The sequence below is a fragment of the Staurois parvus genome, unplaced genomic scaffold, assembly GCF_062004578.1.
Source record: "Staurois parvus isolate SC_StPar_1 unplaced genomic scaffold, SC_StPar_1.0 ptg001141l, whole genome shotgun sequence".
Taxonomy (NCBI): Eukaryota; Metazoa; Chordata; class Amphibia; order Anura; family Ranidae; genus Staurois; species Staurois parvus.
In genome coordinates this window covers 162,056-185,876 of record NW_028318937.1, presented here as the reverse complement: position 1 = coordinate 185,876, position 23,821 = coordinate 162,056, and the positions used below count along the sequence as shown (strand labels likewise).

Genomic DNA, 23,821 nt, shown 5'->3' with positions numbered 1-23,821 from the left:
GACTCCTAGAATTCTATAAATAAGCATCCATATTCAATATTGTTCCCAACCTTAGACCCTCCGTACTAAGATGCCGACCCAAATGAACCTCTGTCATACCTCCAATACAACCATGTGGCGGCAACCGCTCTGTAGATGCGTCCTTCCCTGCTGGCGCCAAAACACTCATCTATCAGAAACTGAGCTCTGGAAACTATGCCCAAAAAAAAGCAGGCAGATGGCAAAGGTCCATCACCAGTATTGTCTGTGGTCTCCCTGCAGCTGATCCTTTCCCTATTACTAACTTACCATGCCTTGTTCTGCATTGTGGAGGCGGCCATATTGGTGAGGGCAGGGTTTTGTTTTCCCATGTCAGGGTGTGCAGCAATGAATACAGTGAGCAAGTACAGTGGTCACCAAATCTCCCAAGTCTAGCTGTCATCAGTGCCTTAGATCTCACACTGCAGATATCCAGCTCTGAGGCTGTGGGCACAGGAGTGCCTAGGCACCCCCTCCCCAGGAAGTACTATGCTGTTTTTCAAGAGAACAAGATACATTTTTTTGGGATACTGTTTAGGCACAGTTAAGTTTTTTTTCTAAATTTCCTTGTAGCAGATCTTCACTTTTTGAGTTTAGTGTCGCTTTAGAAAAACATATTTAGAGATCTAAGCTGTTCACCATTACCAGGGAAACATTTATTCCTTCCTAAAAATAGCTGAGGTAATAATTTGTTATTAGTGAGGGCGTTTAGCCCCGCGCAACACACACAGCCGGCCTGCGAGCGAGTGCACAATATTTGTCTGTTTACAGCTGAGCGTCTGTGTGTACATAGAGCAGCCTGAGTGTATACAAATATTTACTGAAGGATCTTTCTCAGCACAGATTTGCGTTCCTGTTTACATGAATATTTGTCACCCTCGCTGTGTGGAAAGTGAATAACAAAAGAAAAGGAGGTGACTGCAGGATTAGAAAGGCAAATGATCATATGATTAGCTCTGAGGGATCACATGGTATCTGCCAGAGGAGTTAGTATTAGGCCTCATGCACACAGACTGTGAGGGGCAGAAAATTCTGTGTGTTTTCCTATGCCGAGGAGTCATGGTGTTGTGTACAGCCGACATACAATTGAATGGCTATAATGCCACCACTTCCCCCTCACTCCCCCTCTCTGTTGGGGTCCCTCAAGGCTCTGTCCTCGGGCCCCTTCTCTTCTCCATCTACACCTCCTCCCTTGGCCAACTCATACACTCTCACGGCTTCAACTACCACCTATATGCCGACGACACACAAATCTATCTCTCAACCCCCCACCTCACCCCCTCAGTCTCCGCCCAAATCACACACCTACTGAGCGACATATCTGACTAGATGTCGCTCCACTTCCTTAAACTGAACCTCTCCAAAACCGAGTTTCTTGTCTTCCCCCCAGCCTGGACACCACCCCCCATTGACTTCTCCATCATGTCCAACAACGCCACCATCAAACCCGCCCCGCAGACCAGAGTACTTGGTGTCATTCTGGACTCCAACCTATCCTTCCAGCCCCAAGTCCAATCTTTAACAAACTCGTGCAGACTCCACCTCCGCAACATCGCTAAAATCCGCACGTTCCTAACCCCAGAAACCACTAAACAGCTCATCCACTCCCTCATCATATCACGACTTGATTACTGCAACTCCCTCCTCACTGGCCTGCCTCTCCGCTGGCTATCCCCGCTTCAGTCCATCCTGAATACGGCTGCCAGACTCATTCACCTTTCCAACCGCTCCGTTTCCGCCACCCCCCTCTGCCAATCCCTCCACTGGCTTCCGATTGCGCAACGGATCAAATTCAAAATCCTAACACTGACGTACAAAGCCATCCACCATACTGCCCCGAACTACATCACTGACCTAATATCCAAGTACCGCCCAGCACGCACACTCCGCTCCTCACAAGACCTCCTTCTCTCTAGTTCCCTGGTCTCCTCCTCCCATGCCCGCCTCCAGGACTTCTCCAGGGTGTCATCCATCCTCTGGAACTCCCTGCCCCAACCCATCAGATTATCACCTACTCTCCTCTCCTTTAGGTGCACCCTGAAAACCCACCTCTTCAGGGAAGCCTACCCCACCCCCTGCTAACTTGCCGACCTCCTCCACTCTTCCTACCACTCCATCCCCCACAGCTATCTCCTCCTGTGCCACCATCCCCTCCCTCCTAGATTGTAAGCTCGAAAGAGCAGGGCCCTCGATCCCCTCATGTTTTGCATTGTATTGTATTGCTATTGTTCTGTCCCCCATTGTAATGTACAGCGCTGAGCGAACTATTGGCGCTTTATAAATACTGTATAATAATAATAATGGCTGCACTCATGTAAATGCTGACTCTGCATTGCATCTGTGTTTACCCCGTGTGTGTGTGTGTACAATATATTTCCCCAATGTGAAACTTCCAAAGGAGCATCAGCGCACACGTAGCTTTGTATAGCCTTTCACAGAGTCAATGTACATGAGGCCTTATGCTCCATACACACTATCAGTTTTTTTCAATAACCCAGCGGGCTGAATGAAAAGAAAACTGTCAGATCGCTGTACTAACACAAATGGTGTCAGTACAGCGATCTCCCCCGCTGTGCTATTGTGATCTGATAGGGGGACTGCCCCTCCTCCCGCTAGAACACATTGGTAAACACTCTCAGCTATTGGATGAGAGCGTTGATTGGAAGCCAATCGGCAGACCTTTTTTGGTCATGCCCCTTCGACAGAAGCCAGGCAAATGTCCAGCTTCTGTTGAACTGGCTGCCAGACACATGGGCCAAATATTGTCCGGTTTCTGCTGAACCAGCTGATGCCGCCCAATATTCTGCCTAGGCTTTAGATTTGGGTTAAAGATGATTTCTAGGTATAGATATTTTATACACGGGACACTTCTGAACGATGGAAACTCACTGCTGGAAAATGTAGGTTAAAATACGTCTGTTTAGCCGCATTTGCATATCGCGTTTATGCGCGTTTGCATTGAGAAACATTTTTTAAAGATAAGCACAGGAGAACCTCCCAAATGCCCAGAATGCACGGAGGTGGTGAATTATTAACTATTTCAGACTGTTTCAGAGAAATACAGAGAGTAGAAGCAGGGACAGTAGTATGTGTTGAGATAATTAGGTGTGAGTTGCTCATTAACATTTCTTTTGTTTCCAAGGGTGGGAAGGGTGTCTGGTGGAGTGAGTACTTAAGGTCACTTGGCAGGGGGTCTTCCTGAGGAATTTGAGCTGTGAATGGTCATTAACATATCTTTTGTTTCCAAGGGTGGGAGAGGTCTGAGGTGTAAATTGGTCATTACAATGTGTGACAAGATTGGTAGGAACATTCTGTGTTCAGTGTTTTGTCCATCTGAGTACCTTGAAAACGCTTTGCATGCATTTTTCATGATGAAAAAAGGCTCTGGACAGCATTGGGAACTGGAAGAGTTAAAAAAAAATTTTCAGACGCAAACGCTTATAAACGCAATTTGCCGCGTTTAGACGTGTTTAGCTGCGCGTAAAAGCGTTTTGTGTTTGAAACACTGTGTTAGGGATCCGGGTATGACCAGAAATGTGTGGACTGACACAGGGAAGTAGCAGGTTTCAGGAACACAGGTGTAGTCAGGGCTGGAGAGGTGGAATGGTCAGGCAGGCCGTCAGGTACTGTCAGGTACCACCCGGTGGGATCTCTAGTACCCACAGAATGGGATTCCCCAGGGCGCGGAGTCTAAGCCCCAGTCTGCCTTTTCACCAGAGCCCCTGATGGTGGGGATGGACTTGGCGCAGGACTGAGACCAGGTCGCGGCCCCTGAGTGCACCCAACTGTGGTAGAGGGGTCCGCCGAGGGTATGTACCGTGGGAAAGCCTGACGTGAAGAGGCTGGCAGACCTGGTAACAGGGACAGCTCCGTGCGGGATGGATCGTCTGGGTAGCGTCAGGCAGGCCAGGTCAGCAACGTGCGGGCAGTGAGGTACCGGAGGAGCAGGCAGAGAATAGTCAGGGTCACAAGCCGGGTTCAGTAACTCACGGGCAGCGCGGTACAGAGGATCATGCAGAAGGATGGTCAGGCAAGCCAGGGATCAAGCGGGAGAAGTCAGCAGAGGTCAGGATCAGGCAGGGTCGGCAACAAATCAGATAGTCAGCAGAACAGGAACACAGGATACCAGGTACAGGGTCTCATGGGAAACAATACACCAAGGCCCTGATCACAGGCCTGGTCCTACTTAAATACACCTCCTGAAATCAGCTTCAGCTGATGGCTGACTGCAGGAGTGAGCTTCTGGTTGCTGAGAGCACCCACTGGCCAGCCCTGGTACTGCAGCCCACACGGCAGGTGAGTCCCACCACCAGTGCTGAGTCCATTCCTGACACACTGATAAAATCAACTGCTGAACGCAAGTTTTCTGCGTTCAAAAAAAACTGTAAACTCAACTGCCTGTAAATGACTGTAAACGACGATATGTACATGGACACATAGGAAAACATTAGGGTGAGTTCAGGGGCTGCTGAAAAAAACGCTGAACAGTTCCTAAATGTGAGTTTATCAGCTGTAGTGTACCTGAGCCCTTATTGGTCCAGCTTGGAATAATGTAGCTACAGTATGTGTGTGATAGACCTAGAAGCTGGAGATCACAGAGGTAGACAATGCTATTCCTCTGAAAAAAACGCACAGGAGGACGCAAAATCTGAGCGTTTTACCACCATAAACATTTATTTAATCCAAAAACAATTGTATACTCACAAACATGTATAGAATAATATCAAACAATAACTCCTGCTGTAGGCGACTTCATCTATTCATATACCACACGGTTAGAAGGCTGACATGTTTCAAGGTATAAATTCAACCTTCCAATCATGTGATCTAAGAATGGATGACTTCACCTACAGCTGGAGCTGTTGTCTGATACACCTGTTTCTATACACGATTGTAAGTATGCAGTTGTTTTTGTTTTAAATAAATGTTGTGGTGATGCGCTAGGCGTTTGCACCCTTCCGTGTGTTTTTGCAGCTTTGAAGATGATCTTAGAAGGGCTGCATTGAGTGCCACGATTTCATGAGAAGTGCATTAGTCTGAGCACTCAAGTGTTTGGAATTTTCTGTTTAACTGCTGCTACTCTACTAGTGATCTCCACTTGCCTTGGGATCCGGGGCTGAGCCATTGCCCTAATCCTAATGAATTTTGAACATAAGGGGGGAGATTTAGGCTAGGTTCACATCTGTATGGGTGGTGCAGCTGCGGATCCACACAAAAATCCGTGCAGCCACACCACCCGCACAGAAGAATGCGGACCCGCGGGCGGGTGCCATTGATTCTAAAAGCATGCCGCCCGCACTGGAAATCGCAACCGTACTGGGAACCGAGGTTCCTGTGCTGGCTGTGTTTTCAGAAGAAGTGCAGGGACTTCTTGCCTGCATGTCCTGGGGCACGGGAATCCATTCAAATGAATGGGCTCTCGTGCCTGCGCAACATGTGGACCGCATGAACACAGATATGTGAACCAGGGCTGACTAAGGCTACGTTCACACTCGCTTTGTCAGCAGGCGTCAGACAGGCGTTTGGGAAGCGGTTTTAACGCTTCTCAAACACCTATGAAAATTCTGCAAATGGCAACACACAGCGCTGTTCACACGGAAGCGTTAGTGTCGTGGCAAAACTGATGCCTCGTGTCGAGTCAGGAGGAGTTGAAGCCTCCCATTCAAGTCTATGGTGCCGCTCCACAAATGCCTGGCAGGCGTTTGCCATGCGGTTCCAGAGCGTTAATACCATTTAACTTCATTATAGGCGTTTGTGGTGCTGTTTTAACACTTGGCAAATGCCTATCAACCTCCTCAAAACCACGCAGGGGGCATTTAAGAAGCATTAGACAGGTGTTTCGGAAGCGTTTTTAACGCTTGTCAAACACTATAGGGGCGTTTGGCAAGAGTGAGAAATAAAGTCAAGTGTGAATGATCCCTAAAGCTGGTTCACTCAGTCTGGTGCACCTGTGCATGGCAGCCAATCAGCTTCTAACTTTAGATGTTCAATTATTATAATATTATTATTATTATACAGGATTTATATAGCACCAACAGTTTGCTCAGCGCTTTACAATAGAAATGGGAGACAATACATCAACAATACAGTTCAATATAAGAGGGATAGGAGGGCCCTGCTCCTCGGAGCTTACAATCAATTAAGCTTTGACAATGAAACCTGTAAGCTGATTGGCTTCCATGCAGAAGTGCACGAGATTCTGAGTGAACCAGCTTTAGTACATAAACCCCACGATGTCCACTTGTCCAATTAGAGAATGCCTTGCCTGCATTCAGAAAATATAAAGCATTCTGTGAATTGCGCCCGTGTCAAGCAGCTGACTGCTAGTGTTCAGAATGCAGCAGGGCAGCCACTTGGCATAGGACCTGGAAGCAAGTGGAGATCACTGGAGTAGTGGAGTCTTTTTAAATAATGTCAAAATATGATCAAATTCGTGTAATTAGTATAATCAGATTTTAATTTATTTTACCAATCGGTGTTTTATCTAAAAAAAATAAAAAAATAAAAAATTCATATTGAGTTTTTAAATGCCAAAACAGCACATACTGTATGTTGCGGAACTCCCATATGCAGCCCGGGTCGCACAGGGGTCCTGGATAGGACTTTCCAGCTTAGCTCACTAAAGTCCAGCCTTGGTGGGTTAATCAACAATGTCCTCCAACAAATTGGTAGACTTAGAACAGAAAACCATTTTTCTTCAGAAACCACTTCACAGTTTGAGAGAGATGAAATGAAATATTTAATGGTCATTCAGTGAAAGTAATTGGGCAAATATACTTCTGCCAAGTGTCTGCAAATTTACACAGTGTGAAGGAAATTATTTGGTAGGCAATTAACGTTCCCAGCTTCCTGCAATATTTTGTAGCTGCTCTATTCTTGGGTCTCATTGAGCAATCTCAAGAGCATCGTAATGCACACCAAGAATTTCACCGCAGGGCGGTCAGACGGCCCCAAGGTGCCCATTCGGTGGTTGTAGACGAACTTTATGATGTTGCCTTTTACAGGCAGGGCCTAGGCCAAGACATAAACAACTGATGAATTCTTTAAGCTGGGCAGCAAAATGTTATATGGCATACAGGTGTCTATTCACTCGGATGGATGGGTTAGTTTAAAGCAGAGTTCCATTTTTGTGTTTATTAAAAGTCAGCAGCTACAAAAACTGCATATGCTGACTTTAAATGAACACACATTCACCTGTCCAGGGGTCCGGTGATGTACTCACACACGCCGTCCATTTTCTTCCTCTTCTCTCCCCCGCGCTGGCATCTCAACTGTGGGCACCAGGCTGTGACAGCTTGCAGTTTCACAGCCGGGTGCCCACTGCGCATGCGAGAGTCGCATTTTGCATCCTGATTGATCCAACAGTCTTCTAGGACCTGTGAAGGTTCCCAGGAGACTGCGGGAGGAAGGAGGGGGCCACAGCAAACTGAGCCAGAAGTGGGAGTGGGTACCTGTCAAAACCAGGTACCCGCTCCCCCCCAAATATGGCAGTGGAGGGAGGAGGCAAACAAGTGGAGCTCTGTTTTCTCTATAAGGAACGGTACTGGGAGGTGGGAAGGAACCAAGGGACAGTGCTTGGAGGTGGGGAGGGGGCAGAGGCAAGAAGCGTTTCAAAAGGGGGGAGGTCCTGCACCTATTTTCTGAGAAAACCCTGATTTTGAGTCTGTACAAGCTTGCATCATTTTTATTGGCAGTGTTAGCCACCTCCCTCTACACAGTTCCCTTCCATTGATGATCATAGCTCTTTAACCGCTTCCCATCCGCCCTATAGCAGAAGTACCGATTATTCGCCGGCGCCCGGTGATTGCTGAGGATCTCCGACGGGGTGGGGGGGAGAACTGTTTGTAAACAAAACTGTTCTCTCCCCTGTCAGCTCCTGCACACTGCTTTGCATGGCTGTACATAGCAGAGTCATGCAAAGCAGTGTGTTTACAGTGAAGCACAAACACACTGCCCCACAGTAGAACACACACAGCACACAGTTATCCCTTTGATTGCCCCTCACGTTAACCCCTTCTTGCTCAGTGTCATTAGTACAGTGTCAGTGCTTTTTTTTTTTGCACTGGTCTGTTCCTCCAAGTGTCAGAATGCCCGCAGCAGTCCCGCTGTAAGTTGCTGATCGCCGCCATTACTAGTAAAAATTTAAAAAAAATTAAAAATCCCAGTATATATACCTCCATTTGTAAACGCTATAACTTTCATGTAAACCAATTACTTTACACATATTGGGATTTTCTTTTTAGCAAAGACGTAGCAGAATATATTTTGGCCTAAATTTATGACGAAATTAGATTTTAAAATTTTTTTTACTGGACTTGTTTATTAGCAAAAAGTCAAAAATATTGTTTTTTTTTTTCTCAAAATTGTCAGTCCTTTTTTTTATTTTTTTTCATAGCACACAAAATAAAAAAACGCACAGGTGATCAAATACCACTGAAAGAAAGCACAATTCGTGGAAAAAAAAAAAGACTTACATTTCGTCGGGGTGCAGCATTGCGTGACCGCGCAATTGTCAGTTAAAGCAACGCCGCGCCGTAACACAAAAAAAGGCCTGGTCAGGAAAGTGGGTAAATCCTCAGGAGGGCAAGTGGTTAAACAAATCTGTTTTGGCTGCACACCTGCTACACAGCCATGCATGCATTGACTGCCTTAGGCGTGTTGCACATGGCTGGTCTGAGGCTTCTGGCCTAAACTGAGGGCTTATTTCTGCACCCGGGAGATACAGCTGCAGCACCAAGCCGCCCATAGTAATGAATGACTGGACACGGGTTTATGCCATGATTGCAGAACTCTTTTCTCAGCCATGTGTGAGCATAGCATATACTTGTGTACATTCATTACTATGCGCAGCCTCGGCCTGCAGATGTCTATCTTGGGTGTGGACGTATGCCTGCTATTTACATTGGAAGTCTCAAACTGCCTGTGTACATGAGGCCTAATGCAGGCTATGCCCTTTAAATGAGTCCTAACACAGAGAAAGATGTTTTGTGAAGCCCTCTGGGTGCTGTAGCACGTGTGTATGGCGGTACACAGACAGGTCGTGTTGCAGCACAGCAAGTGATGGTGCTCTAGGTGTTAACAGGCCCCCAGAGGTGCGATATTTGTTCTCTGTTCAGTTTCCAGGCTGACCAAGAAATGTTAAATGTTCTCACAAGAACAATTTGTAGTTTAGTGCCTTTTCATGCAAGGACTTTGTTGTAGTGTAACTTCTAAATGTACTTTAACAGGGCGCTGAATGTAAACTCTCCTACAATTTCTTCCATTCCTCAGGCTTTATTTTACAATCTTTTTCCAGGTTTGTAGCTGTGCCTTCTAATGGAGTGTGTCGGGCATGTTTGTACATACCATAGGGCACTAGTCCAAAGGCCATGGAGCATTTGTGTCGTTTTTTTTTTGTTTGTTTTATTTCAGACAGGTTAGGCAAGCTGTTATAATTCATCCTGAATACTGTCTGCCAGAATTTGTAACATTTTGTCAACCTCTGCCTGGGACAGCACAGACATGATCATTTTTGGGGTGGATTGAGGTGAGAAATAAGAAGTACATTTACTTGTAATGAGGGTGCATCCATTCATCAAGTTGTATATTTTGTGCATTGCATAATCCTCGGTTCACACTCCTGCAACCCCAAAGGTTTTGTGACTTTCAGTGCGAGTTGTTTGCGACTTTAAAGTTTATGCAACTTTGGTTCTGGCCAATCAACACAACACAGAGTGTGACACAGCAGAAAATAAACTGGGAGTGGATTATAGGGTTAAAGGATAAGTTCACCTTTTGCAAAAAAATAATAAATGATATAATAAATTTTTTTTTTTTTTGCAGGTAATAAAATGTACATTTTATTATTTTTGTCTGCAGGAGCCTGTAAAGAATTGCAGCAGTGATCAGTAGATCACTGAAGCCATGCAGGTCTCCTGCAGACCTGTCAGTATATCAGCTTGCCCTTACGGGATGCACGAGCAAGCAGATATACTGACAGGAAGATTCAATGAACTACTATTGGTAGCTCATTGAAAACTACAAGCCGACAGCTGCAAAGGCTGTGGGGACTTGCAGTTCATTCATTCATGGAACTCTGTGAATGAATGATGCCCTGTGGGCGGAGCCCCGCACATCCGCGATGTTTCCGTACCTGACAGATATTATCGGGAAATTCTCTTCTGTCATTGGAGGAGGCAGCAGTCAGCGGCTGCAGCATTGTGGAACACATAACATGTTAAGGTGAACTTATCCTTAAAAAAAAAAAAAAAAAAAAACAACCCTCTGAAGTCGGATCATGTTGCAGCCAAAGTTGTATAGAGAAGACAAAAATATAACTTTTTGTGATTTTAACATTGCAGTCTATGCCACTCAGGTCTCACCAGAGACGCAGAAAAGTAGTGTACAGGGTCAGACTGAACATCTGGAAACTCGGCCACTGCCCGAGGGCCTGGGGTCAGTAGGGGGCCCCATGAGATGCCCCTGGTACCTTTTTCATAGGCTTTTTTGAGTTTGGGCAAGGACACAGGAGCCCCATGATCCCCTATTGCCCGGGGGGCCCCATGAGTTGTCAGTCCGCCCCTGGTAGTGTAGGAACTTTCTTTTGTTGCTGTGACTCAAGTTGGCCCCCATCGAAATGAATGTGTACTGACTTGTCATGCGACTCTTTGTTGCAAACTGCACGACAAGTCACAGCAGTGTGAACTGCTAAATGCCAGCTGTTCTGTTTTTTTGGGACGGTCCCACATCTAGGTGTTCTGTCCCAATGATGCTGTGTCCCGGGCTCCGGCCCAGGATCACAGTATAATCTTTACTTGAGTTACAGAGTATGTGCAGTAGCTCAAAAACAGTTATTACCTGAAGGGATCAAGACCGCAAGTGGGATCATATATAATTAGGGATGGGGCTGTCCTAAAAATGCATGTGATCTGGGCAGGGCTAACAGTATCTCTGGGGACTGGGGAAAAAAATAATCACAAGAATACTCCTAAGGGCTCGTTCCCACTTGACTTTATTTCTAACTCTTGCCAAACACCCCTATAGCGTTTGCCAGGTGTTAGACAGGTGTTTGGAAAGCTTTTTTTTATGCTCCCCAAATGCCCTATGCGTGGTTTTGAGCTGTTTGATAGGCGTTTACCAAGCGTTAAAACTGCACCACAAACGCCTTTAATGAAGTTAAATGGTATTAACGCTCCGCAAACGTCTCGCAACCGCACCGCAAACGCCTGCCAGGCGTTCGAGGAGCGGCACCATAGACTTGAATGGGAGGCTTCAACTCCTCCTGACTCAACATGAGGCACCAGTTTTGCCACGACGCAACGCTAACGCTTCAGTGTGAACAGCAGAATTTTCATAGGCATTTGAGAAGCGTTAAAAACACTTCCCAAACGCCTGTCTGACACCTGCTGATAAAGCTAGTGTGAACATAGCCTTATTAAATATTTTGGCATTAAAACCTCATGTCAGACTTTGCCAGGCCTTTCTTTGACAAAAGATGTTTGTAAAATTTTCAGAAGCACGCTAAAGATTCATCCTCCTCTTGTTCTCACTGCCATGGCCTATCCAGGGATGGTCTGTGTTCTACAACCGGCGGCGTTCTAGTTGTTCTTTATGCCCAAGCGGGCTGATATTTCAGGGGTTACTTGGAACAGGAAGAAGGGTGGTGGGAATTTGTTTTGTTATAGGTATAGTTGTCCTTTTAAATGTGAATGAATTGTAGAGTACAGATCTCTTCTTCTCACTGGAGCCATCACTCGCAGTCCTACTAGTGGTGGAAAATGTTAAATTACCAGCCGCCCGGCAGATGAATAGCCAGGATTATCCGCTTACCACCTGGCTCACCCTGATGCTGCTGTCATCTGCTCCGTACAGGCTGGCACATTGGCTCTGTTTTCTCATTACTTCCACAGAGCTCGCTGCCCGGTGGTTTATCTGACACCATGCCACCTGACTTACCCGAGGCCTACTTCTCAGTTTATTGTGCAACAACAAAAGTTGATTTTTTGATCTTGTGCAGTGTAATAAAAATCTTCATAGCTGTACATGTAACCAGATCTTGTGACCTTGCACAATGAGGGAATGTGTGTTGTAATGTCCCATTCTAGGAACTGAGCTGCTACATTTCATTTTTTAGTGTCTGATGATTTTGCAAATCGCTAACAGGCTTGAGGTTTCCCTCTTTTCGGACCATATTGAGTATCATGAATCATTTCAAAACACGACTTTGTGGTCTTCACATAAGAATAGAATGTAAGTTCCGGAGGCGGGTTTAACAGCAAAGGAAATAAAATGAAGTGTTGAGATGTGAACAGGGCACATGTACATGTATGCTGCCTCTAGTTTACATCCAAGCATTGCTGTAATGCTCCAGTCTACCCCATTGTTTTGGTGTTAGGCCTCATGCACAGGGATGTTTTGGCCCATGAGCATCAAATGCCAGCCTTTTGGTGCCTAGAAGGCTCAGGTACAGTATCCTGCCCCACTGCCAGCAGACTGACAAAATCTATAAAATAATATTCTATAAAAAATAAAATATTAACGCGACGCTTATACTCAAACAAATGGTTTTCAAAATATATATAAACACATAAAAAATCCAAATGATTCAGTCCATTTTTGTGATCACCACGTGAAATTAATTCATAATCATATTCATATTCGATTTTTCAATAATCACCACGTGAATAATAGTGAAACAAAATGAAGTTGCGCCGTGCTCCCCTCTCAGGTATGCACTCACCAATCATAATTGCCTTCCATTCTCATGGTTGGCATACTGAGCTTTTGGATATAAAATTCTCCAAGGAATAGAACCCTTTCAAGACACAGAGTGGATTCCTCCAATGGTGAATCAGAATCTCCAAGGTATATAGTAATGGCTTTTTCCGATGCTCCCAACAAATATCACATAGAAGATAAAAAATAGAGACCCGACATGTTGCAGCACTACTTAAAACCTTTTATTCTCTACCTGAGAATACTACTTACAAGAAGTATGAAATTAAAGCCCAAAGATGTAAGTGTCTCGGTTAATCAGAGAGGAAAGACCGCACAATGCTCTCACCACTGCCAGTCCTTGCTCTCAGACAATCCTGCATCACTTCCAGTTCCGATGATCGTCACTTCCGGTCACCAACACTGACGCGTTTCGTCACTTCCTGACTTAATCATAGGGAGTGGTTATGCGGTGCGGCGTCACACATATATAGTGCGTTCAGTTAATTGAATGAGGAATATTATAGGTCGGAATCAGCGATCCCTCCTGCTTACTAACACCACCCACATACTGGGGGAAATATATTGCTCATGGCGTCATGTAAGTGGGCAAACTAAAATTCTCAAAAATATATACTTTAACATCGTTGGGCTTATATAAAAATTCTAATTATTTAAAACAAATATCTATGACAAGCTAAAATATGCAGCCACTGGACATGGCTGGATCCTGTACTGAATGATATTCAGTGTTTAGGGCTGTACGTGTTTCAGGAAGTATGCCCAGAATTAAGGAATTTCGGCATTCTTTTTGGCATACATCCCTTGCCTACTAGGCATTTATACCCCCTTTGTGCCCAGTCCAATTTTCAGCTTTCAGCGCTGTCGTACTTTGAGTGACAATTGCGCGGTCATGCAACACTGCACCCATATGAAATTTTTATCTTTTTTTCACACAAATAGAGCTTTCTTTTGGTGGTATGTACTTGCCACTGAGTGTTTTTATTTTTTGTGTATAAACAAAAAAAGAGCAAAATTTTTGAAATAAAAATGTTTTCTTTGTTTCCATTATAAAATTTTGCAAACAGGTAATTGTTCTCCTTCACTGATGTGCGTTGATGAGGCTACACTGATAGGCAGCACTGATGAGGTGGTACTGATGAGCTGGCACTGATATGCAACAATGATGGGCACTGATAGGCGGCACTGATATGCAACAATGATGGACACTGATAGGCGGCACTGCTGGATGGCACTGCTGGGCACAGATTGGCGGGACTGGTGGGTGGCACTGCTGGGCACCGATCATCAGGGCACTGATCATCAGTGCACTTATGATTGGTGCCGATCCCTCCTCTGACAATTGACGGTTATCGGCAGTACTTTCCTCACGCTGTGACAATGTGAGGAAAGTGCAGCCGATAACCGGCAACTGCATTTACCGGTGATCTGCTGTGTCATTGGACACGGCTGATCACGTGGTAAAAAGCCACTGTAATTGGCCTTTTACCACATCAAGTGATCAGTTGTGTCCATAGGACACCGCAATCACGGAGATCGCTGGGGGCGCGCGGGAGGGCACGTTCTGGGTGGATGTCATATGACGCCCACACAGACCTGGCCGGCCACAGGGAAGCCGTCATTTGGCTATCTGCGGTTGGCAAGTGGTTAAAGTTGTTGTAGACCTTAGGCATGAAATATAAACAAACCATATCCCCTGTATAGTTTGTATTTTTTTTAATCCAGAGAACCAAGTGCCGTTTTTGTCTGCTGCTTCGTTTCTCTGCTGTCTACTTCTGACAAGTTTTCCAGACACCAAGAGAAAAATGGTGACAGGGAGGGGCCTCCAGTAGACTGAAAGCCTCAGCTCTGTTCCTGTGAGCTGTGTGTAGGAGGGTGTGTCCATTCCCTCCAATCAGCTCTCAGGGCTATCTCACTGAGTGCTGTAGTGTATAATTTCAGCTCTCCGCCCCTTTTTTCTGAACTCTCAGACAAGCTTTATAAATTCAGCACTTTGAATGGATGTAGAGAAGGCTGCAGATAGACAAGTGCACCTTATGTAGGAGGATTTGTTTCATCTCTGTATCATCTGAGGCTAATCGCTTCACTGGGCATATGGAAGGGTTTACAATCATGTTAATGCATGCCTGCCTTAAACACAAGTACTGCTCTGTACAGTGTCCAGTTGCCACACACTTCAGCCTGTCATAGATTTTAATAGGCTGCTGTCAGCAAGCCTGGACGCTGCACCTTTGCCTCCCACATACCTGAAAATGCCAGGATTCAAGGCATAGGAGTCCAAACGCCTGTTTGCATGTAGCCTTAATCTGGGAACCCTGTTAGCTGTGCTGTTCATCACACCCATCATTCAAATTCAAAACGGTTTTGGAAACGTGGATCTGATTGCTGATATTGCGGATACTTCAGTCTGATCCACAACACACAAACAGCTGAATGAGCCAGAGGTGGCCTTCCGCTAGCTCATATTTATTGGATGGAGGTAGTCATGAATGGAGGTAGTCATAAAAATGTTTGTTTCAAAACATTCAACTAAAGTTGACCAAAAGCCATTATAGGATCATTTCAGTGTATATAACCTGTTTGTTTTTAAAAACATATAGAGTGATATTTGCATAATGTCTGTCTTAAGCCGTCCATAGCTGGACCGAATCTTGGCAGGTTCAGCAGGCACTGGCTAGAATTCAATCCATCTATTGGCAGGCTGGTTGTACTAAAGTCGATCCATCAATCGACTTAAGCACAAACAGCCTGTCAGATTTTTTCATGTGATTGCTGCTGGTAGCTATACCCAAAAGCAGTGATCATTGTGTTCTGCCAACAGGGAAGACTCCCCACTGGTAGGACACAATAGTTCTGCGGGAGGGATTCCCCCATCAACACTGATTGTGTTGATGGGAGAATCATAACAGTTTTCTTTCCTGAAAGAAAATGACTTCATGTATAGCCTGCCTTACTTATCCTCTCATCTAGTCACAGTGCTTCCAGACAGGGCCGGTCTGATTTGACGATAACAGATTCTCTCATTTTGAATGACGTTAAATGTTCTGAGCAGTCAATGATTGGGTTCTTTTGATTTATGTGAATTTGTTTTTGCAAAAGGTCAATTTTAAACCTCTTTTTTTATCTGTTCCTTCCTCAGGATTATCCGGGTCTTTGTGCGCACTCTGAAATATTTTTTTGGGGTGCGTTTCGAGGTGAAAGGATTGGAAAACTTTCAGGTTGACGGCCCATGTGTCATTATCTCCAACCACCAAAGTGTTCTGGATATGATGGGTAAGGATGACTGTAGATGGCTGGATGTGTCACCCAGGCAAGTGGGCAGAAAGATGTCTGCTCATCTTCAGGGTTTTCTTCCTGAATGGGCCAGTGAATGGCGGAATGGCGTGCATATTGTAATGGCTTAGTTCCCTTTTCTGTATAGAAAAGTGAGTGATCGGTTGTTCAAGACTCCAATGTAGAAGACATTAAGAGGACCAAGGGACGTATTTGTCCCATGTTTTTAATGGCGTGTATTATCTGATTAGGAACTTAAAACTTTTTTTTTTTTTTTTTGTTTTGAGTCAAAATATTAGTTCTTATCAACAAACAACAAATGGATCTAGCTTTTTGCCAATTATTTCGTGAAATGGCTTAGTTACAGAAACTGAAGTGTACGAACTTTAAAAACAAAAAAATTGATTCTTTTGGCGTTCCAAAATCTTACGGTCCTCAAAGGGTTAACCATGTGTGATAACAGTCCCATGTAAGGACTGGAAGTGCTTGTGATCTCTGCATGGGTTCCTAGTCACAAGCACTCCAGTGCCTATTTGGTAGTCCGGCACGATCTATGGGCCCCGCCACAACAGATCAAAATAATATTGATTTGATCTCCAAAGAAAATTACAATGAAGCTTTCTTAAACCATTTATAAAAGATAGAAAAAGTGAATCAACTCAAAGAAATGCAAACTTTACATTAAAGACCTAGAGCAAATACTGCATTAATAAAATGTACCCAATAACAACTTAAAGTACATAAACCATGGACATTGGTTTCACATTACAGCTTGTCTATTAAAAGCTCATCTTCTTTCAGCTGACAGTAAGAAAATGTTGTTGCAACCTATGTACACGTAACGTACAGTAGTGACGGTCATCTCCATCTAGCGGCCGATGTGCACCCTACATACTTCAATGTTATCCCTTTAGAACGCACGCACAAGAAACCTCCAGAAACCTGCGAGGAGGGTGCAAGGTTTAGACTGCCTAGGGGCCTCCACACAATTTAATCTGGCACTACTGAAATGATCTGTATTCAACCCAAAATGATGGGTTTGGGAAATGGTCACTTTCCTGTGGATATTTGTGGAAGCCCCTGGCCCAGTTTATGTGTGAGTCATATATTTCTATAAGATTGCTGTCTCCAGAGATGAGACCAAGTCCTGATTATATGTGCTCAGTACATAAACGTGAATGCTTGGCTTTTAATAAAAGTGACATTATGATATGTCGCTTCCCTTTCTCTGCTCCAGCCTGCCTCCTGTTTCAAACTACAGCCCTTCTGATAATCTGGGAATGGATCACACATGCACCTTCCTTCTGCCCTCTTTAAAGCTTAAGTGCTATCACATGGGGTGGTAGGCCTAGTAAGAGGGCAAGCACTAGCCACAGGGTATGGTCATAATGATATTTTCAAGGGTTGAAGCATGGATCAGGTTGGAGGACAGGGGCAAGAAATGTACCTTTGGTAAAAAGGGTCAAGGATGTTTGTCTGGTTTTAATACATTTTCTATCACACATTTAAAGAAGATATGCAGACAGCAAAGTACAATCTCATATTTTATACAGTTCTGGGAAAATGTATTTGCCCCCTTCCTGATTTGTTTGCATTTTTGGCACAATTAGATGATTCAGATCACCAAAAATTTTTTAATATTACACAAAGATAACCTAAGTAAATACAAAATGCAGTTTTTAAATGAAGATATAATTTATTAAGGAAAAAAGCTGTCTGACCCTAATAACTGGTTGTACCACCCTCGGCGACAACAACTGCAATAAAGCTTTGCGATAACTGACAATGAACCTTTCACATCACTGTGGAGGAATTTTGGTCACTCTTCTTTGCAGAATTGTTTTAATTCAGCCATATTAGAAGGTTTTTGAGCATGAACAGCCTGTTTAACCACTTCCAGACCGGACACTTTTACCCCCTTCCTGACCAGGGCAATTTTCAGCTTTCAGCGCTATCACACTTTGAATGATAATTGCGCGGTCATGCAACACTGTACCCAAATTAATTTTTTACCATTGTTTTGAGACAGATAAAGCTTTATTTTGGTGGTATTTATTCACCGCTGGGATTTTTATTTTTTTGCTATGTAAATGAAAAAGTCCAAAAATTTTGAACAAAAGTGTTTTTTTTTTAAATTTTGCAAATAAATAATATGTCATCATAAATCTTTGCCAAAATGTTTTCCGTTATCTTTTTAGTAAAAAAAAACAAAAAAACAAATTAGTTTATAACCAAAAATTATAATTTTTAAACTTTTTTTTTACATTTTTATCTTATTTTTTTATATTATTATTTTTTATTTATTTATTTTTTTACATACTGTCACCCTAGCAGTACAGTGTCACCATGGTGACACTGTACTACTTGGGGGTGATGAAGATTTTTTTTTTTTTTACACTGATTGCTTTTACACCCATATAGGATGTAAAAGCAATCATTTCTCTTTATCTCTGTGTGCATTCCTGCACTCATTGAGAAGTACTGAGTGAGCTGTGATTGGTCAGAGCTTGTCACATGGTACAAGGCTGTTGTGAATAGCCTTGTACCATGTGACCTCTGTGATCATTCACAGATTTCACACGTAGTAAGCAATGATGTCACAAGTGACATCTTGCTTACTACTTTGCGTGTGATCACTGATTGGCCAATTGGTACAGAGGTCCCGTCCGACGATCGGTGTTTCCATGTGTCCGGAGGACACAGCGGGCACCGGATCGCGGTGCTGCGTGCTCCAGGGAGCGCACACAAGCAGGGTGCGGCGAGGCCGTTCATAAACGGCCACCCGACCCTGTACTGCCACCGTCCGGCCGTTTATATGCAACGGCCGGTCGGGAGGTGGTTAAGGTCATGCCACAGCATCTCATTCAGATTTAAGTCTAGGCTTTGACTAGGCCACTCCAAAACTTTAATTTTGTTTTTTGAGCCATTCATAGGTCTTGCTGGTGTGTTTTGGATCATTGTCTTGCTTCATAGCCCAGGTATGCTTCAGCTTGGGGCCCAAATTGAAGGCCGGACTTTCTCCTTCTGGATTTTCTGGTAGAGTGCAGAATTCATAGTTCCTTCAAGTATGGCAAGGCGTGAAGGTCCCGAAGCTGCAAACTAGCTTGATTGCTTGAGTCCAAAAGCCTTAGTTATTGCTTTGTAACCCTTTTTCAGACTGATACATGTCAATTAGTATGTTTCTCATCTGTTCTTGAATTTCTTTAGATGACAGCATGATGTGTTGCTTTTTTAGATCTTTTAGCGTGCCTCACTTTGTCAGACAGCTACTCTATTTAAATGATTTCTTGATTCAACAGGTCTGGCAGTAATCAGGCCTGTGTGTGGCAAGTAAAATTTAGCTCCGCTTTCCAAAAAATGTGGTTAATCTAAGTTTGTTCACAATATAGCAAAGGAGGGCAGTTGGGTTAAGTTTCCCTTAATAAATTAAATCATAATTTAAAAACTGTATTTTGTATTTACTCAGGTGAATTTTGTGTAATATTAAAATTTGTTTGATGATCTGATTCATTTAAGTGTGACAAAAATGCAAAAAAAAAAATCAGGAAGGGGGCAAATACATTCTCACTTTTATGGGGAAAGAACAAAAAGAGGGCGCACAGGCCTAGTGCATTACCATAAAAAATGTTTAATAAAAAATAAAGTAGGTGTTGTACTCACAAACGACAATATAGTCAAGGCACATCATAAAAGAACAGCTGGATCAACACCGTGCTGAGTAACAGTCCGCAAGAGGGAGTTTAGACATCCAAAAGGCTGACGCGTTTCGAGGACTTGCCTCTTCCTCAGAGCCCTGAGGAAGAGGCAAGTCCTCGAAACGCGTCAACCTTTTGGATGTCTAAACTCCCTATTGCGGACTGTTACTCAGCGCGGTGTTGATCCAGCTGTTCTTTTATGATGTGCCTTGACTATATTGCCGTTTGTGAGTACAACACCTACTTTATTTTTCATTAAAAATTTTTTATGGTAATGCACTAGGCCTGTGCGCCCTCTTTTTGTTCTTTCCCCATTCAGTATATTTGGATTTCCCCGGTCCATTTGAGGGCAGCAAGGTGTGCATGTTCCAGGACATTCTTAATGTGGTTGTAGCATCGAGTCCATCCCCAAGCGCAAGAGCATTTGTGTTTGCTGGTTCTTTATTCTCACTTTTATGTAGGTATGTCAGGTAGCTGGACTGTTAATCCCATCTAAAGGTTTTTTTAGTTGGGAAGCCAATTAGAGTTCTGAACTTGAGTTCTGGTTTTGCACATTATAAAGGATTTCCACCATCCCTGCTAGATTTTTATTTTATATTATTGAATATACAACCAGCCCAGGTGGCTACAACAAAGCCAGGAACTAAGGCAGGTATGACAGCACCTGAAACCAGAACCAGCTTGGCCCAATGTAACTATACAATACCTGTGGGATCCCTGTAGAAGCTGGAAATCACTTTAGTAGGCACCACTACTTCAGTGATCTCCACTTGCTTTTGGGTCCCGTGTTGAGTGGCTGCCCTGCTGCATTCTGAACACAGGAGGTCAGTTGCTCAGCACAGGCGGCATTCAGGGAATGCTTTGAATCTTCTGAATAAATGCAAAATGTTCTCTGATTGAAATAGGTGGAGGGGCAGGGGCGTGAATGGCACCCGTGCGAGTGGACAACTTCCTTTGCTCACAGTGCATCAGGCCAGCCACTCAGCACAGAATCAAGTGGAGATCACTGGAGTAGTGGTACCTACTTCAGTAATTTCCAGCTTCCAGGGGCATTGGCCAAGTATGGTATTTCAACAGGTACATTGGTCCAAGCAGGTTTAGGTATAAATACCTGGAATTCTTTTTAAACATGCCAAACGTTTGTGATTTTTCACTGCTGATCACTCAGTAACAGCATCAGCATGTAAAGTAGATGTCTACATTGTTTCAGTTTGATTTTGCTTCACACAGTTCAGCAGGCAGGTTGACAGGAGAAAATAAACTAGACTTACATTTATCTTGAAAATGAAAATGTTTTATTTCACCCTTCTGTAAATGTTCCGAATGTATTTTTCTAATTCCGAATTTGAGGCTGTGTGGCATCAGCCGGTCTCCTATTCCCCAATCCAATAAGCAGCCCAGTGCTTCCTTCTCTCACCTATAACTCATATACCGCACATATATTATCGCCTTGCCTTCCGCTGAAGATTCCCCTCCACCTATTATTAGATTGTGAGGATTCATACGGTCAGCTCAAGCAGTTAAAATATTAACCGTCCGGCAGATTAAAATAGATGAGCCTCGGGAGTGCCATGCCGCTGTCTCATCTCAGCCGCTGCGTACAAAAACTATTGATTTTTCTGGACTCAGAACGGTGTTTTGTTTTTATTAAGAAGACCCAAAAAATTCACCGCCAGGCAAAGTGTAATATTAGCCGATTAAAAAGTCATTTTGCTTTCTTGTAAGACTACCCCCCCCCTTCATCCTTGTCTTACCGTTGCCAGCAACAATGAGAAGAAAATCACAGTGGGGAGCGATTGTGCACGCTGGCGGCTGTGCTTCGCAGAAGATATTTTAATCTGTGTCTCATTATGGAAATACAGATGAGTGAAGTTTGGATGGAGTCGGCTGGTAGGAGCAGTTTTTGTCCTGGTGAAGTGATGCTTTAAGGATTTAGACAGGACAGGAAGTGATGGAAAATCTCCCCAACAGGGACACATACAAAAACACATTTTTAGTATAGGATAGATTGGAATTTTTAGCATTTTAATTGCTGTAAGTGCCTTCTTGTACCCAGTGACAATGGCACCCCCATTTTTTGTCCAAAGTTTCACAGGGACAGGAAGTGAGGTAAAATCTCCCCTACGGGAGTTCATATGCGTCTCCCCTTCTTTTTGAGAAGACGTCTCGGGGGAACCAGAGGTTGTTGTTGTGTTTTGTTTTTTTTTTATTGTTTGAAGACATGTTTTGGGCTTTGTTCCTTTCCCCAATTTCTGTTTACATCTGGTCGGGAAGGAATAAGATGTAAAAAGGAACAAGCAAGATATTGTAAAGAAAGTTTTGGATCCTTGTGGTCTTTCTTTTGTTTGATTACCATTTCTGTTATTCTGTTTATTATGGGATCTGCGTATCCACGTTGTTCTATGTATGTGTAGTCCTGCTGTTGCAGTAATGTCATTGTGGATTCTGAAAGTATTGTTATTTATTTATTATTTATTTCAGGTACTTATATAGCGCCGTCAATTTACGCAGTGCTTTACATATATATTGTACATTCACATCAGTCCCTAACCCTCAAGGGGTGTACAATCTAAGTTCCCTAACTCACATTCATATATACACATACTAGGGCCAATTTAGACAGGAGTCAATTCACATACCAGCATGTCTTTGCAGTGTGGGAGGAAACTGGAGTACCCAGAGGAAACCCACGCAGGCATAGGGAGAACATGCAAACTCCAGGCAGGAGGTGCCGTGGCTGGGATTCGAACCAATGACCCTAGTACTGCCAGATGGAAGTGCTAACCATTTAGCCACTGTGCTGCCCATTTTCTCTATTACCTTGACAATAAAAGTTGTTTGGATTATAAAAAAAACAACTCCCCTACGGTCTCACAGACATAACAAAACGTGGACATTTTTAACTCCCCCAGCCCCCCCCCCCCAAAAAAAAAGAAAAATGTGGCTGGGTTTGGGATTTAATAGTGGAAAAGGGATCCTAAACTGGATCCAGATCGCCTGTCTTAAAAACAGTTGTTTGCCATCTCATTAGAGGACTACCCTTTGCCTCCTGTCCTGTAGACACAACAGGAAGTTTCGTTGATATCTTTTTTTCTGTGAAGGATAGCCCCCTTTTGCCACTGGGATTAGTATCCCCATTGGAAGATTTCTCTTCTATTCCTGTTCTGATGGCAGCTCAGAATTTTGGATTTACCCTCTTTTTCATTCCTGGTGAAATTGCTGAACTGATCAGGGCGAATGGAGAGAGTGAATTTCTCTACCGGGGACATGGACAGAGATAACCTCCTGACAGTGCTTCATACACCTCAGAGATAACCTCCTGACAGTGCTTCATACACCTCCCTACACTATTCTAAAAAGTATACTAAGCTCTAACCTCTGTTTCCTCTTGTACCAAATTGTATTGTAACTGTAATGTCTACCTTCATTTTGTAAAGTGCTGAGCAACCTGTTGGCTCTATATAAATCCCGTATAATAATAATAAATATTCTCTTTAGTTATGGATTAATTTGCCTAACATTTCCTAATAATGGTTTAAGAGTTTGCTTTGGCCACTCCGTTCCAAGGCTTGGTTCACATCTTTGTGGTGGATCTCATGTATGTTCTACATGCGTTTTGAGTCTGTTATCATTGAGCTCTGTGAAAGCGCATCAAAGTGAAGCAAATAGGACTTTTTTTCAACGCACCACACTTAAAACACACCTAAAATGCTCAGATGCCTGAGAGGTAGTTGGGGCATGAGCTGGCACCCCGTGTCGTACATGCTTCATACTAAGTATCTGCAGACCACTTTCCCCCTGAAAATTGCTTCTCTCCAAAACTAGAACTTTTTCTAACACATTCTTCCCTAACCAAGTTCTGAATTTGTTCTGTCTACTCCCGCCATTGTACTCTTTTGTGTAAGATTTTCTCTTATAATTTAAGCGGCGCTTTCAGCAATACTTTTGTACCATAGCACTGTCTTGGAGTGTTATTCAGGCCTGTCTCCGGCACCTCTAATTAATCACTCCTCTCCCCATTCTGTAGCTCGTGGCTCGACAGCCGTTGGCTTTGTTGAATAGAATTTCTCTCTGCCGAGGTACATTCCACTTGTAATAAAAGGTTTTGCATCGTTAGATGG

The 23,821-nt window shown here is 43.7% G+C and overlaps 1 protein-coding gene across 1 annotated transcript in view; it reads left to right on the top strand.

The window, feature by feature from the left end:
* Positions 1-10,138: 10,138 nt before the first annotated feature.
* LOC149439255 (1-acyl-sn-glycerol-3-phosphate acyltransferase beta-like) overlaps positions 10,139-23,821 on the top strand; it is a 41,690-nt gene continuing 28,007 nt past the window's right edge. Inside the window, exons 1-2 of the mRNA XM_089659246.1 lie at positions 10,139-10,239; positions 15,872-16,005. Coding sequence (XP_089515372.1) covers positions 10,139-10,239; positions 15,872-16,005 — 235 coding nt within the window. The remainder of the gene's footprint in view (positions 10,240-15,871; positions 16,006-23,821) is intronic.